This window comes from Procambarus clarkii, chromosome 28 (genome assembly GCF_040958095.1).
Source record: "Procambarus clarkii isolate CNS0578487 chromosome 28, FALCON_Pclarkii_2.0, whole genome shotgun sequence".
Lineage (NCBI taxonomy): Eukaryota > Metazoa > Arthropoda > Malacostraca > Decapoda > Cambaridae > Procambarus > Procambarus clarkii.
The window spans coordinates 874,185-890,477 of record NC_091177.1 but is presented as its reverse complement, the minus strand read 5'-3'; the positions used below and the strand labels follow the sequence as shown (position 1 = coordinate 890,477).

The window sequence follows — 16,293 nt, the reverse complement described above, 5'->3', positions numbered from 1 at the left end:
GGGAGTGCAGCTCAGCAAGGGCAGCAACCGAGAGGGAAGTGGGGGACAAAGAAACCTCCATAGCAGGAACAGGGGGCGCAACCACTGAAATGGGAGGGGAAGGAGCGAGAGAGTCAGAAGTAGGGACCGAGGAAGAAAGCGAAGCCTTCTTACCCGCAGGGGAAGAGGAAGGAGAGGAGCCAGGCTTACGCTTCTGACTTAAAGAGACAGGTGTCCCAGCAACTACGTACTGGGCAACGGATTCCAGCGTCTCAACAGGAGAAGCTGAATGAGAGCACACACACGACGGCCGTTGGGAGAGCGATGGACATCAGCCCCCACTGACAGGTGGTGGGGAGAGCCAATAGATTGAGAAGGATGGGAAGGAGGATCGGAGGGAGACGAGGAAGAAGACACAGGAGACATGACAGACCGGGCAGAAAGAAGGGGAACCCCAGACAGAGGACCAGGAGGGGGACCCTTTGGGGCAGAACTCAAAGGAACAGAGGAGGGGGCAGTGGGCATATCAGGGTCCAAGGCCCGGAAATGGTTGTGAGTCTGAGGAAGGTGGGAAGGACGAGGAGAGGAAGAGCGCAACACGTGAGCATAAGAGATTTTAGCATAAGGCAGGAGCCAGTGAACCTGGCGCCTCGCCTCAGGAAAAGATAAACGCTCCCGGTGCTTCAAGTTGAGGACGGCTGCCTCAAGCTTGTAATGTATACATGCACGGGAGAAGGTAGGGTGGGCCTCACTGCAATTGAAGCAGGGAACCTGGGAAGAAGTGCACTCCGACTTAGAGTGACCTTCGCCCCCACACAAAGGACAGAGAGACAGTTCCAGAGCAGCGGGGACACCATGCCCAAACCTCCAGCACTTATTACAGAGCCGAGGAGAGGGAATGTACTCCTGGACAGAGCACCTGGCACCAGCAAGAATGACAGAAGGCGGAAGGGTCCTATCATCAAAAGTAATCTTCACATCCCAAAGGGGCTGATGGCGACAACCACGAGGGGGACGAGTAAACGTGTCTACCTGGAGGACAGAATGGCCCTGGGCCTCAAGGATATGCTGAATATCATCGTGGCAGTCCTGCAGATTCCGAACACTGGTCGCAACATGGGGCGGAAGGAGAATAGTGCCAACACTGGTATTCAACCGAGCGTTCTTGGAGACGCGAACAGGGGTCTCACTAAGGCAGGATAAAGCAGCCAAGCGAGAGGCCGCATCCTGAGATGGAGCAGATATGACACGTGTACCTAGACGGGTGGGATTGAAGGTGACAGAGGCATCTACGGAATCAACAAGGTGCCTATGAAGGGAGAAATCATTAGGAGGCGCAGAATCAAGAGGGAGGAGATCAAAGTATTTGGCCTACGAAGCGGGATCAAACAAGGCTTGATAGGCATCAGAACGGGAAGGAATTGAGGGAGTGCGGCCGTGTCGAGGACGGCGTTGAGAACCCCCAGAGAGAGAGGGGGTTAAAAGGCGCAGTAGTCACAACTAGAGACTGAGCCGTGCCAGGGAACGAGGTAGTCACCACTGGGGGCTTGGGGCTCGACCCAACCACAGAGGAGGGACAGGGGCCAAGGAGAGTAGTCAGAAAGGCCAAAGGAGGAGCAAGGTCGGGTGCCCAATGCAGCGGAGGCTACAGAGCCCGGTCTTCCAACACGGACCGACTCGGGGGCTTGGTCGCCCACCCCACGAGCCTCAGAAGGTAAAGGAGGAACAGAAATAGACATAAGTACGGAAAAAAAAAACATTCATTCACGAATGTGCCCCCACACCCACCATGGAGCCACAATTAGAGGCAGGACACCCAACAAGAAGCTATCGCCGATCATGCTGGGGCCTCCTAGGGGTGCGTCGTGAGTATACGCCCCACAAACGCCACCTTAAGAACCGTCAGTCAGTCAAGATTGGGTTCAGTGACGAAACGAGGATTGACAATAAAAGGTTCCCCTCGCTCTCGATGTTGGGTACTACAGTTCTACGGGTGCAAGAGTATGCCTCTTCAAGCACCCGGGCGTCAAAATAGAAGAAGTCCAAAAGAATAACCAAAACAAGCAAAAGGTCGGCAGGAAACGACAAGCAGATTGGAGAAGAGGGGGGGAGAAAAACGAAATAGAAGGAAAAGGAAAAGTCGTTCAGCACAATTAGAGGATAGCAGCAGGAGCACAAGGCTACAAAAGTACAGGGGACTGTCCCAAGGAGCATCACATTCCGACAGCCGTCCCACCAAGCCCCCCTCATGGCAACAACGAGCTGAACAGGGAGGGGCAGTGAGCCACAAGCAGGTACTAGTGGTATGCAGGCAATACGTGCCAGTGTGTGTACCCCAGAGAAGTCATCACTGCCTGATGTTACAATGGAAGGGAACTCTCCTTCTAAACATTAACACCTTTCTCCCCCCCCCCACCCTCCTTACTGTCTTCCATATGCCAATAAGTGTCATCAATAAAGGTAAGCAATAACTTGGACATACTTTAGTACTGAAGATTTGGGTGAATTAGTTATAAAATTTACTTTGAAGTTAATTTTTTGGGGAGTGTGGAACGGATTAATTTACATTATTTCTTATGGGAAAATTAGCTTCAGTTTTTTCATTTTCGGCTTACGAACCGTCTCTGGGAACGGATTAAATTCATAAGCTGAGGTACCACTGTGCTGTAATATATTTTTAATAAATTTACTGAAGATATTTACATTTATCTTTTACATAAATTTGTGCTCAGCCCCAAATACCAACAAAATTTCGTTTAAATCTGAAAAAGCTTCAAAAAATAATATGACAAATGATTACCTAAACAAACATTATCTAGATTAGCTTTTCTTCAGATAACCCAGTTAAAGATTACAAAGACTGCCCTGTACGTACACATTATTAGTGATACAAATAAGAACAATTAAATATTGAGCTAAAATATCTACCAAAAGGATTTATATTTGAATTTAAATTAATTTAATGTTGCAATAGTTAAATTAAAATGATTAGAAACAGTGAAAGTAATGGACAACCCTTACAGCCAATAGTCACACATAAACAACAACTTAATGGGTGAATATTGGGGGGTTGAACTGAGTATGCAGCAGTTATTTGTAAAATGTGAAGTGATTCTAAACTGCCAAGCTAGTAGGAAGACATCCAAATGGTGACGATAGTGTAAGTGAGATGGTTTCCAGTCAAGTGGTAATGATTACAGATATCAGATAAAGTAATTTTCTAAAGGCAGGGGTCTCAACCCAAGGTACATAAGGAAATCTTGGGGGTATGTGACATTGTCATGAAATTATGACCCCTTTATAAATTTGAATTATAATTGATAAATAGCAACAATAACTATTGCCATTCACTTTGCCTACTGCACTTAATACATGAATGTCTTTATAGTTCTTACACTCACTGTTCATACAATTGTATAATATAAGCACACCCATAGTTTATTTCCATTCACCTAGCACAATACTCTACTACTTTTTTTGCACTTGAAGAAAAAAAAGTTCAAGAGATTTCTGAACTGATAAAGCTTAGAGATTTCCTGATAAAGCTCTTACTGATAAAGTGTCGCCTCCAATAGTTTGCTCTCGGCTTGGTTTCTCCATACCTTATAAATACGGCCTCCCTCTATTTTAGCTTCTGCTGGTACACGTATCTGCTCCATTGATACATATGCAGTATATATGTATATCTTCTGAGATTTTTCTACTGTATCTTGCTCTCTTCTCACATTAGTAAAACAAATAATGTTCACATTTGAAATTCATTCATCAGTTCTCCTAGTAAGGTTTTCACACAAATTTTGATGTCTCGTCATACTCCTTCTTTCTTATCTATCTTTCCATTCCAGTTTGCATCTACAGAATACCCGTTTTTTTCCTGTCCTCAACTACACATGTCACTTCCTCATCTCGCCAAACATGTGCACTAATTTTTAAACAAGTCCGTGCAATACTGGCTTTGCATCTCACATTTATTCCTTACCACACGCAAATGCATACAGTTACTTATACACATACACACATTATTGATAATTAATTTAAATGCACAGAACTGGAGAATAACTATCTTAACATAATATTCAAGGAAACCGAGAGAGATTACTACAAATAAAAGATTGAATGAGCCTCTGGTGACAGTATAGCAACTTGGAAAGTAATTTGTGAAGTTCTCAAAAGGAAACCACATGGTAAATCATTCATGATTGATCCAACTCTGACCTGACCTGACAACAATTGCTAATTTCTTCAACAGCTAATAAAGTTCTATGGTAACCACCCTCTCTAGCAACTTTCCTCAGAATGGCTTAGATACCGTCAATTGCTTTTTATCACCTATTTATAAGTAGGTGATTTATTTTATTTATAAATAAATAAATAAAAACCTAATTGATACAGGCAATCCAGTAATCCACAATATCTTAAGAGAAGACAACTTTTTCCCTTCATCTTCCCTCCATCATGCCTGTTTGAACTGCTTCACCCCCCCCCCCCACTTACCAGAGGCCATCACTACCACAGGTATGTCTTTAAAACTAGTAGTTTCGTTTAACATATTTTTTTCAATTATAATTATTAAATACATATAATATTAACAGGCTTAAATATGTGCTAGCTTTCCTCTGCAATATATTAATGTCACAACGCAAGATCCCTTACTTAAACAAGATTATAAAAAATCATTTTTATGTATAAAAGATTAAAGTTTCACAATTACAGTGGCGTCTCGATTAACGAATTTAATCCATTCCGGCACCGAGCTCGTTATGTGAAACGCTCGTCTTGCGATACAACAACAACACTGTCGTCGGAGGCGTTCAAGAACCAGTGGGAACGCTAGGGAAGCACCATGTGGTTTGCTCGTTAATTGAGACAAATTTTCTGCGAGTGACTCACTCGTTACTCTAAACACTCATAACTGAAGTCGCTCGTCACTCGAGGTTCCACTGTAATGACAATTATATATCGATGTAAGGGAATGGATTACCAGCTATCTTAAATGTGTGATGTAGAGTGCACACCATCATTTTTAAACCCTCACTAAGTGCACAGTGTGTGTGTACTGAGTCCAGTTTCTTTATTTGGAAACTTGACCCTGCCTTGTTGGGTATCTGGCGACAGCTCTCGTCATCAGGATTCCAGAGGTACCACATTGGCTGACGTAGGTACTTGTATTCAGAAATTACAGCAAGGTGTAATATGTATTACAGCCCAAAAAACCCACGGGATGAAATATCCAGAAAGAGTCAAGAGGGAACTCCGGAGCCTTGAGATTAGGCCTGGGGTTTTGAATTACAAGGCCCTCTTGTTCAAGCCTAGGCCTGGGTCCTGATGTCACGGCATCACACCACCGGAGGGCAGGGTTCCAATTGGTTGGTTCTCAGGGCCTGGTGCTCATTGGCCTGGCTTATATGGTAAGGAGGGAAGCTGAGAGGTGACCCACACCATGCCACCAATAACATTTGGAAGTAGTCACTTGTCTGTGTAGGACGTGAAAGACTGTGCTATCGACCAATAGTACAGATCTCCGTTAACACGATGTTAATCCAAATCTCGTTATTAACATTTCATCTTGCACGTCCGCCTGCAGAATCCAGTCTCATGAAGATTGAAATTAGCGATATACGAGTAATAAGACATAAGAGAAAGTTGTGCCTCCATGTGAGTTCATCCCCAGATGCAACAGACTGCCACTCTTTTGCATCTGTCAGTGCAACAGACAGTTCATCTGCTTTTATCGCTGACATCTGTGAGCCAATTGCCACTAGAGTAATCTGAAGTAGATAAGCATTGATCCCACTGTGTGCTGTCAATTTCTCCGAGTGAGAAATATGTACTTTTGACGTACTTGTGGACTTTTGTGTTTGCCGCCCAAAACTCCGTGCCGCCACCCAGTGTGAGCAAGCATGCTCACCACCCGGTGTGAGTTTGTCACCTACCACCCAGCTGTTAATGACACGCTACCCGCCCTGTGCGTCTGACTTGTCAGCCACACCTCACCACCTGGTCACCCATGTGTTTCTCGCATGTAAACCACGTGTGGTCCTTTGCTTGAAGAGTGTACACCACTTGTCTACAAATGCCACCTGTGTGGGTCATCATTATATGCATGTAACAACATGCAATCGAAGCTTGTATATCTGCACCTGCCACCCTGTGTCATTGATATCTCGCATGATTTACACTATGCGGAATTTTGCTGGAGAAAGATCATCAAAGCTTCTACAAAGTCAAACTGTTGTATGTTTGTATGGTTGAGTGACAAAGGCCGGTATTTTAAGTGAGTACAAATATATTTTCTGTTTTATTACTGAGGTTTCCTAGTGATGATTTGATATCAACCCACCGACCAGACATTGTCTTGTAATCACCTGCAACGAGTGTGAGAAGCGTGGTCGAGGAAACCCGGAACAGTTGTCGATTACAGCGTGTCTGCGCGATTCCTGTAATTCGTTGCTGACTGAGTGTATGTATTACACATTTCCACACATATAGTCTGTGTTATGCTGAGTGTGTATTTTGAGTGTACGGTTTAATGATACCGATACGTATTGACATAATTTCCATGTGATGTTTCTATTTCGTTCCAGAGAACCAGAGATTTTGTAAGTCATTTGAGTGAGTTTGTTTATCTGATACCCTAATATTATTACTATTAATATTCAAGTGATTACTTTATATTGTGATAAGTGGTATGTATACTGTTGGGCATTTGTTTGTGAAGTGTAGTGAGTATATTGTGTTGTGATTGTAGGGAACAAGTGATATCTTATTACTAGTTGTCTGTTTGATAGCTTAACCCTTATGCTGTTATGGACCTAATGGCCTTCAACACTGCCAGGCACAATAAATAAAAAAATAATTTTTTTTTGTCACAAGTTTTGTTTATTTGTGTTCCCTGATCACAGGAAAATAATTAAAAAATCGTAGGTGACATATTTTAGCCGCAATAGGGCGGGGAAGTCTGGAAAAACTGAGGCATTGACAGACTAGGCGTCCTATGGAAGTCTGCTTCACTGGCGCTGACAGACAGGAGTTACCACAAAGACATTATTACGTAATTATTTCAATGTGTCTGATTTTTTTTTTTGTTTTTTTTTTTTTGGAGGAAGGGCAGTAATATTATTCAATAGTGTATAGTGTGACATATTTATATAATAAAATATGTGAACCAACTGTACAACTAAGCTGGTAAGGTGAGTTTAGACAATAATTGAGATCACCACACAGTCAGCTGACGCTCTCTCCCTCACTCGCCAACATTCCTCCTCCTACTATACTGTTTGTGATGATTTTACACTATATACACACATTATATACAAGTATCTACATGTTTTATTCACCATAACTGTACAACTAAGCTGGTATAGTGTCCAAACAACATAGTGGCTACAAAAAACTGTTTCACAAGTGACACAGCAGCTACCAGACGACGCCACCGCCCTAACTCCTTTTACTGTTATTACACACATGCTATATATAATTATCTACATTTGTGTTCACCATTGCGAACCACTAAGCTGGTATGGTGAGTTCAGACAATAACAGGTGGCCACACAGTCACCAGACAACCACTACATCCCTCCATCCTTAAGCATTACTCCTCCCACCATACTACGCACAGCGCTAATTATCACCACAATCCTGCTAGTATCAAAATCCTGGTCATTTTTATCACAGTCAGGGGTCTTCGGTAATACTATCATCGCTAAATAATAGCAGTTACATATATACAGTATTTAAACATTTTTAGGTGATGCTGTGGTCACAAGCTAAACAGCAGTGCTGTGAGCTCATGCTGCGTGGACCAGCCTTGGTTACTCACTCAGGTCAGAGGCTCTCACACCCACAAATGTTGCCCACAATTTTTTTTTTAAATCGCATTTGTTTACTAGAGCCCCGAGGCAGCCTATGTGACCCCCGTGTAGCTGCGGGACGGAACCCTCAATTGCCTATGTATGATTGCGCAATTTGTGACAGTTACTCCCATCGCCTATGTAAGTATTGCGCAGCTTAAGGGTTAATTAACGTAATTCATCTTGGTTGATGTCTATGTGACAGATTGTTAAAGTAATTATCAATGATTGTTTAATTGTCTTGGTGACAGGGTAATTAGAGTAAAGAGTTACTGTTTGTTTGATTAGCTGTCTGAGTGACAGATTGTACTAAATGTAAATTGTCTTAGATTGGTTAGCTGTCTGAGTGATAGTAATTAACATAATTACCATAATGAATTAAGGTACTGTAATTAAGTCTGTGACAATCATTAACGTAATTAATTAACTACAGGTATTGTGATTTGATTACCATCCAAAGGATGTGTGTTAATGTAATTACAGTAATTTGATTTACTGTAGACTGTCTTAGTGACAAGATTTGCACTGTTTTAATTGTTTTAATTGATTTGTTGTTTGATTGTTTTGCTACTGAAAGAGTTGATTGCAATTGAGTCTGAGTGAGCACCAGTGTTCAGTTAGTTCACGGTTGTTCTTGCCCAGCAGGAGGGCCCTGAGACGTGTTCTTGTGATTTTACCAGCCGATAGCAGTGAGATAAATTCCTGCTGCATTGGCAATTGAGTAGCTGTCAAGGTAACTAAAGAGATTAACGTAACATCAATGTGTTATTGTTTTGTATTAGTCAGTAAGTTTGTTGAATACATTTGTTATTAATGTAAACGTGTCTTTATGTCATGCCTTTAAAAAGACTACTGCCCCCCTATGAGTGCCCTGCTACAAGCTACAACCTTATTTTGTGAAATTGAGTGGTGTTGGCTCTTGGGATTGAACCTAATCATTACCTAAATACTAAATTTGGTGTGAGGACCCATTGACTACCCTCAAGATTGCTACAAGCATAAGAAATATTGCCGGAACAACCATGGACATTTTCAAGAGGAAACTAGATTTATTCCTCCAAGGAGTGCCGAACCAACCGAGCTGTGGTGGGTATGTGGGCCTGCGGGCCGCTCCAAGCAACAGCCTGGTGGACCAAACTCTCACAAGTCGAGCCTGGCCTCGGGCCGGGCTTGGGGAATAGAAGAACTCCCAGAACCCCATCAACCAGGTATCAACCAGGTAAGCAATTGAGGAGTCAATGACCTAGTGACTGGATCATCAGGTAATTGGATTCTGGTGTTTGCTCTCGTCTATATCTCATATGAGACATTCTCACATCTGGCATCCACTCGTCGGGCTAGATTTGTATAAGGAAACTAGATATATATATTTCACATCTGGCACCCAATGTGGGGCCAGAAACTTGTGCTCAACTGGGATAGATATCATCACAATCAATAAGTATCTATCGTTTCAGCAGTTAGTACAATATAAGAGAAAGTTGTCAATTGACTTGATCACCTAAAAATACCCATAACTTATTGTCACATGACCAATATGGTTTAAAAAAAAGGAAGAAACATAGAAAAGATGTAACAAAATTTTACAAGGGCATATAGAATGATTTCGACCAAAATAAAACTATAATAGCTGTCTTTCTATATCTGAGTAAAGCATTTGATTATATCAACCATGCAATACTACTATGCAAGCTCATTGTATTAGGAATGAAATCCTAAAAAATAAAATGAGGCTGTGTTTAGCACCCCAATAAATAATAGGAAAGTTGATGATCCAGTCAGCTTCTTTATGAACGATATCCAATCCCAACAATGTAACTGATATTAACAAGAGCACAGCAGACTTTGAAAGAGAAATTGACAACGTGCACTTCGGCCCAGGCTCAGATTCCTGTAATTTCATATTTATAAAAAATGTAAGGTGCCAGAAGCATGAGCACTCAGTGAAGTTTTGAGAAAAGGTTTGGATACAGAGGAGATACCTGAAGCACTTAAATTAGCAGATACAGTTCTTTTACATAAGGGAGGTAGCAAAACCTTGGCTAAAAACTATAGACCAATAACACTAATAATTAAATTTTTGCAAGAGTATTTAGAAGTCAGATCTCCAATTTTATGGAGAACAATGATCTTCACAACCCTTATGGAGAACATTGATCTTCACAACCCAAGACAACATGAATTTAGAATGGGAAAATCCTGCCTTTTGCAATTACTGTACTCAATCAATATGACAAAATCTCAGAAGCATTAGGCAAGAAATAAAATGTGGATGTGGTATACAGGGACTTTACAAAGGCATTTGATAAATGTGATCAAGGAGTGACAGCCCATAAAATGAGATCAATAGGAATAACAGGTGAAATAGAGCAATGAATATTAAATTTGTCAAACAGAATGAAAAGAGTAACAATCATTAAAATAAAATCAAGTCCAATCACAGTGAAAAACTTTGTACCCCAGGGGACAGGCCTTACCCAGCTTTGCTTCACTTCAATGATCAAAGAGTTTGGTAAAGAATGGGCCAGGAAAGCTGCTTTTTCTCCTTCTCATATCAGAAATAGTAAAAAATACAAGTCAAAGCTCCATGTCATCCTTTGCAGGTGCAAATATCAGCATGAAAATTACTTCTGTAGAACACGTTGAAAAACTACAAGCTGATATCAATAAAGTCTTCAGTTGGGAAATGGAAAATAACATGATGTTTAACAGTGATAAATTGCAGATACACATACTTAGGAATGATAAAAATTAAGAACATAAACGAAATACAAAATACAAGATGTGATCAGATCTATTCATAGAAGGAAAACAACACATAAATGATTAGTGAATAATGATATCTGATAATCTAAAGTTTAGCAAGCATAACCAAGCACATATAGCATCAGCAAGGATAATGATAGGATGGATCATGAAAACTTTCATATCCAGGAATTCCACCACAATGCTCCTACTATTCAAATCATTTGTGCTATCCCACCTTGAGCACTGCTCACTATCATTTCCCCTTTCAGAGCATGAGAGGTTGTTGAAATAGAAATACTGAGAACATATACAGCAAGTACTGCATAGATATAATAAGTTATTGGGACCATCTCAATGCCTTAAAAGTGTAATCTCTAGAAAGGAGGCAAGAGAGGTATCATATAATATATACATGAAAGATACTGGAAGGCCAGGTCCTAAATTCACACAGTAAAATAACATACTGGAGCAAATGATATGTTAAAAAATGCAGAACAGAGCCAGTGAAGAATAGAGGTGCCATGGGCACAAGTAAAGAACACTGTATGAGCATTAGAGGTCCACAGCTATGTGGTACCATCCTAGGAAGCATAAGAAATACTGCAGGAACAAAAGCCAACTCCTTCAAGAAAAAGATAGACACTTTCTTGCAAGAAGTGCCAGACCAAGTTTCCACAAATCAACCCTGGCCCCAGGTCAGACCTTGGGAGTATTAGAATTCTCAGAACCCACTTAAGGTATGAGCCAGGCAATGCTTTACAAAACTGGAGAAAATATCACATATTCAACACTAAATTTTGTGTACTATAGTCGTCTCCATTCTTTCTTTTTGTACTATAATTGCCTCACTACCAGTGTTTCTTATATAAGAACACTTTGTTTCACATTAAAATTTTAAGAATAATATAATTTAAGAACAGATTGAACCAATACCTGCTATTTAACTTACTTGACACCATTAAACTATTAATTTTCACTCTTTGCATACAAGCATCGAAACAACATTATCCCCAATTCCTTAATACTCAAAATTAAATGCTTAGAACCACTTAAGATTCAGGATGAATCTGACACTCCCACTCATCTTTCCCACACAGTCTAACCTGTTCATCCACTTCACGAGTCAACATACATGAACGATCTGCCTGTCAAACTTCAAAATACACCTGCACTTTTGCAGCTCAAACTCAAACCCAAATGGCTTTTTGTATCACAATATAATCATAATTTCTAAATGTAACAGATTTCAAAAGACCTTTTGAAACCCCAAGACATGTCTATGAGCATATGGAGATATTTCATCTTATTGCCTCAATCTTGTCAAATTATAACATGGAATCCCCTACTTCATAGACAAAATTAGTTTAACTTCATTATGAAAGTCATATCTATACTGTTTTAGGTTATGATATTACTCACTGTTACCTATTAGAAATTTACATTAATATTACAATGAATGTGATACAATAACACTGCATCTTATAAGTATCATCCATATATCTGACCTGTTATATCATTATTATATTAGCCAAAACAATGAATGCATTATACAGTATTCCTCATTATACATCGTTAAACTAATATTATATTACTTTTTTTTTTATCTGTCTTAGTTACTACATAGCATATTTTAAGAAAGTCCTTACCTTTTGCATAGGATATATGAAATCCAATATTGTATTCTGGTTTTAAGCAACTCTATACAGGTATCTGGTGGAAAACAAGACTTTAGAAAGGCATGGCCAACTGTTCCCGAGCCAAAAACCAGTGTTGAATGTAATGAAACACCTCTTTCTCATTGGGTCTTGATGGCTTCCTGTACCTAGCTGTACTAAGATAGTTCCACACTCGAGTCGCATCAGCCCTAGGAGTCTGTAATAGCCTACAGGAGACCAGAGCCTGAACCTGGCCCTTGCACAGAGGTGCAGGGGAATAGGATGGGGGGGGGGGGAAGGCAATATACTGTTATTCTCACCAAGGAAACATCTAGAAGGATGAGCAGTAATCTCCGACATGTGGCAGCACCACTGGAAACTGCCGACTTCCCATGTCAACGTTCCTAAGTCTGAAGTCCAGGACAACAATTCGATGCACCTGGTTGGAAGGGGGGAGGGAGCACCAGGAAGCCACTGAGGCCCAACCAGAAAGAGGAGTTTCATTACAATTCAATGCCAGTTTTCTGGAGGCGCCAAATGGTGGTTCTCTGTAACTAACCATGGTGTAAAAGAAAACAGGGACTTATCAGGGAGGAGAGCGACACTCACACCATCAAAGAGGAGACACCAGGACAGGAAATTTGACCCAAAGCAACACAAGCCCAAAGGGGACTTGAAACATTGAGCAGGTATTGAGCCACTTAGACCCTGTTAGACTTCCAGAGCACAGATATCAGTGTAAAACATGTTGGAAAATACTGCAGTCAGAGGTGCAAATTTGTGAATATCAAGGACCCTAAGGGTACCCCTGCAGGCTGGCTAGACTTAATGACACTGTGGATCACCCGAGATAAATGAATTAAGGCTGAGCTGCCCACCAGAAAAAGACACTTGTATCTATGCAAGCCACACAACAAGTGAGGCTTGCAAACACACACACATGAAGCTAACACCAAAGCAAGGACACAACCAAATGGGTCCCTCACTGTACAGTCCAAAGGATGACCAACACTTATCTAGGAACAGTTGGGACCTGGAAGGCTCACAACTCAACAAGCAATCCATACATTTGGACATCAGATAAATAGACTGAGGAAAGTTGACATGGGAATACGGCAGCTTGCAGTGTGCTGCCACCTGTCGGTGATCAGCTGCAATTACAGAGGGCATCGAACCGACTCCTGGGTAGATTGTTTGCTTAGTCATTTGTTGCTTTGTTCTTTTCTTTGTGAATCCTGCAGTTGTCTGTTTGGCTTTGTTTCCTTTCTGGATGCTTCCTTGGTGAAGGTGACTGTATCAGTCCCTCTGCTCCCTGCACCTCTATGAGGGCCCAGGTTCTGGCTTCAGTCTCCAGTAGGTTATTACAAACTCATAAGGCTGATGTGATGTGTATGGAGTGCTCAATACTCCTAGCTACAGCAAGCCACTCTTCAATCCCTCCAGATAAAATGATTATGATTAAGAATTATGAAAATCATTTATCTAGCAGCAAGTGTAAAATATCCAGGATAAAAGTATATTAATGCTTTTAAAATTTTGATTTTGGGTTTCAGCTGGAGCCATACATAAGAAATAGAGTAAAAGAAATGGACACTCTGAGAAGCATTTACTTGTGTTAGGACATAGAAGAGGACACAAAAATGTCATGGAAACATGTGAAGTATAAAAGGTGGTAAATTATAAGCTTGGGGAGGGGGGGGGGAAAGGAGGGAGGGAGGGAGGAAAAAAAAGAGAGAGGGAGTTTTTTTTATGATTTTGTTATACTGAATGAATGGATCATAAAGTGGTGAAGAAATAATATGGAAATAAATTTGATAGTAGAAAGATGGCAAGATGGGTAGCCCATGGTGTATGTGCGTGAGGGAGCAGAGACTTGAGTGAACAGCACACATGTAATTGGGAATAAAGCTTTGTGGAACCAATCAGTTAAAAGACAGAGTGATTTTTTAACATTTTAAACAGCTCATGGAAAACACTTTACACCAGGCCATATGAAGTAGTGCAGTGATGTTGTGAATACTTTGCTGGTGTATAATGGAACTAATTCCATGTGATGCTGTTCACTGTAAAAGAAATGTAGAATGGATGGTTATCTTTTTGTGTTATGTATCTTTATCCTTCTTTTCATATATTACTCTCCTATTTCCTCCAGGCTGATACCTAGAGGAAACAGAACTGATACATGGGATATGGGTATGGATGATAACAAAATAAAAATTTCACTAACCTCTTGCATGAATGGTTGTCCTCTGGGTGGCTGACTGTGAGGTATGGAACCTGGCGGTTGAGTGGAAGGCATGGAGAGCATGCTCAGAGGAACAGTGCCAAGTGGGCCAACACCAGGAGGGCTGCGAGTGTTCATAGCAGGGTTGTGTATAGAGGGCCCTCCAGGTAGCCTGGCTAACCCAGAAGTAAGTTGATCTGATCCATGATCTAATGGTAAGTTGAGCCTCATATCAACTTGAGCATGTTGTTGCAGAAGATTCGCCAAAGTAGGAGGAGGGTGACTCATGTGGTAGCTTTTGCTTTCATTATGCCCTGGACCCCAGCCCATACCCATGGGTGGTGAGAGTCCAGGACCTCGTGGTGGTCCTACATCACTTTCCCCAAATACATTTCTTGGACCACCCGATACTCCAGGACCACTAGATCCACTGACATTCTGCCTTCCGTCAATACCAAAAAGATGGGCATTCATAGCTCCAGGCGAGAGCAGTGGATGTGATACAGGATTCATTTTGGCCTGAGTCGTAATTGTCTCCATTTCCTGCTGGCCCTGATGTGGCCTGAATGGTGCCTGAGTCATGCGAGGAGAACTATCTAGTCCTTGGCCGTCTGTGCCTGGAGGGTGCATCCTGCATGCATTATTTAAGCCTTCCACTGGTCCAAATGAAGGAGGTGCACGTGTCATTCCCATCATTTCCAATATTCTGGGAGCCGGCTCCCTCATTCTGTTAGGCATATCTACTCCTGGTCTTGGTGGAACTGGTCCACCAAGTTGATGGAAGCCCTCAAGAGGTGGTCTGTTAAATATTCCTGCTGTCAGTATGTCTGACTGATTAGGTGTGGATGATTGTAGTTGTTGCAAAACAGTTTGTGGAGATGGCCCATTGCCATTTCTCTGCATATTGAAGTTTGGTCCAGAATTCATTGCTTGATTTTGCTGATGAAGAGGACGCCCCATACCATGCTGAGATGGGATATTTCCACTCATTCCGGTTACTCCTCCCCAAGGAGGTTGTCCTCCAAACTGTTGATGTTGTTGATTTGGAAAATTACTTTCTGTACTTTGATTCTGCCGTCCAAATGATGTTCCTTGTCCCTGAGGTGTGCTCATCTGGTATATTTGTCCAAGATGATGAGGCATGGGAGAACTTGACAAGGTATCCCGCTGCGTAGTGGGAGGCAGTAATGGTGGTGTGGAGAGCTGACTACGATGACTGTCACTGGAGGCTTCAGATGGATTTGGAGATATGGCTGGTGAAGGAGTCTTAAAAGTTACCTGTAAAAGTAAAAACAATTAACACTTTCGCACTCTCGGCGCTCAAAAAAAAATAATACCCTAGATGCTTTCGGCGCTCCGCGCGCCTATGCGGTAAGACCGAAAAAGTGTACACTCTTTTTACTGTCCTGACAATAATTGAAGGCGCACGTATTTAAATTTGGTATCACTGTGTTCACAATGAAATTGTCTATAAGAGCATACCTATAAAATGCCGCCCAAGCATAAGGACTATCAACACCAAATAAAAAACTATTCAGATCACTCGCCAAGAGCGCCAAACAGCAACAAAATGTTTCCACTCTCTTAATGGTTGCGAAGCCTACAGTTGTCCTACATCGCTAATTGTGGTATCATTGGAATCGCAATAAAATTCTCTACATGGACATATGCATATAAATATAGATTTAATGTCGTAGCCCACCCAAAACAATGTGGGAAGTGGCCGAAGTGTTACCCGCGGCAGCATATCGGCGAAACTCGCTTTGAAAAGTGTATATTCAATTCACTGTCCTGACATTATTTGTCGATGTATGTATTTCATTTTTGTACCAATGTG

General features: G+C 41.5%; 1 protein-coding gene across 2 annotated transcripts in view; it reads right to left on the bottom strand.

The window, feature by feature from the left end:
• The window catches only part of LOC138369502 (uncharacterized), a 52,310-nt gene that overhangs the window by 32,842 nt on the left and 3,175 nt on the right, over positions 1–16,293 (bottom strand). For both annotated transcript variants that reach the window (XM_069332771.1, XM_069332772.1), the window contains exon 2: positions 14,460–15,734. In XM_069332771.1, the coding sequence (XP_069188872.1) occupies positions 14,460–15,734 (1,275 nt within the window). The remainder of the gene's footprint in view (positions 1–14,459; positions 15,735–16,293) is intronic.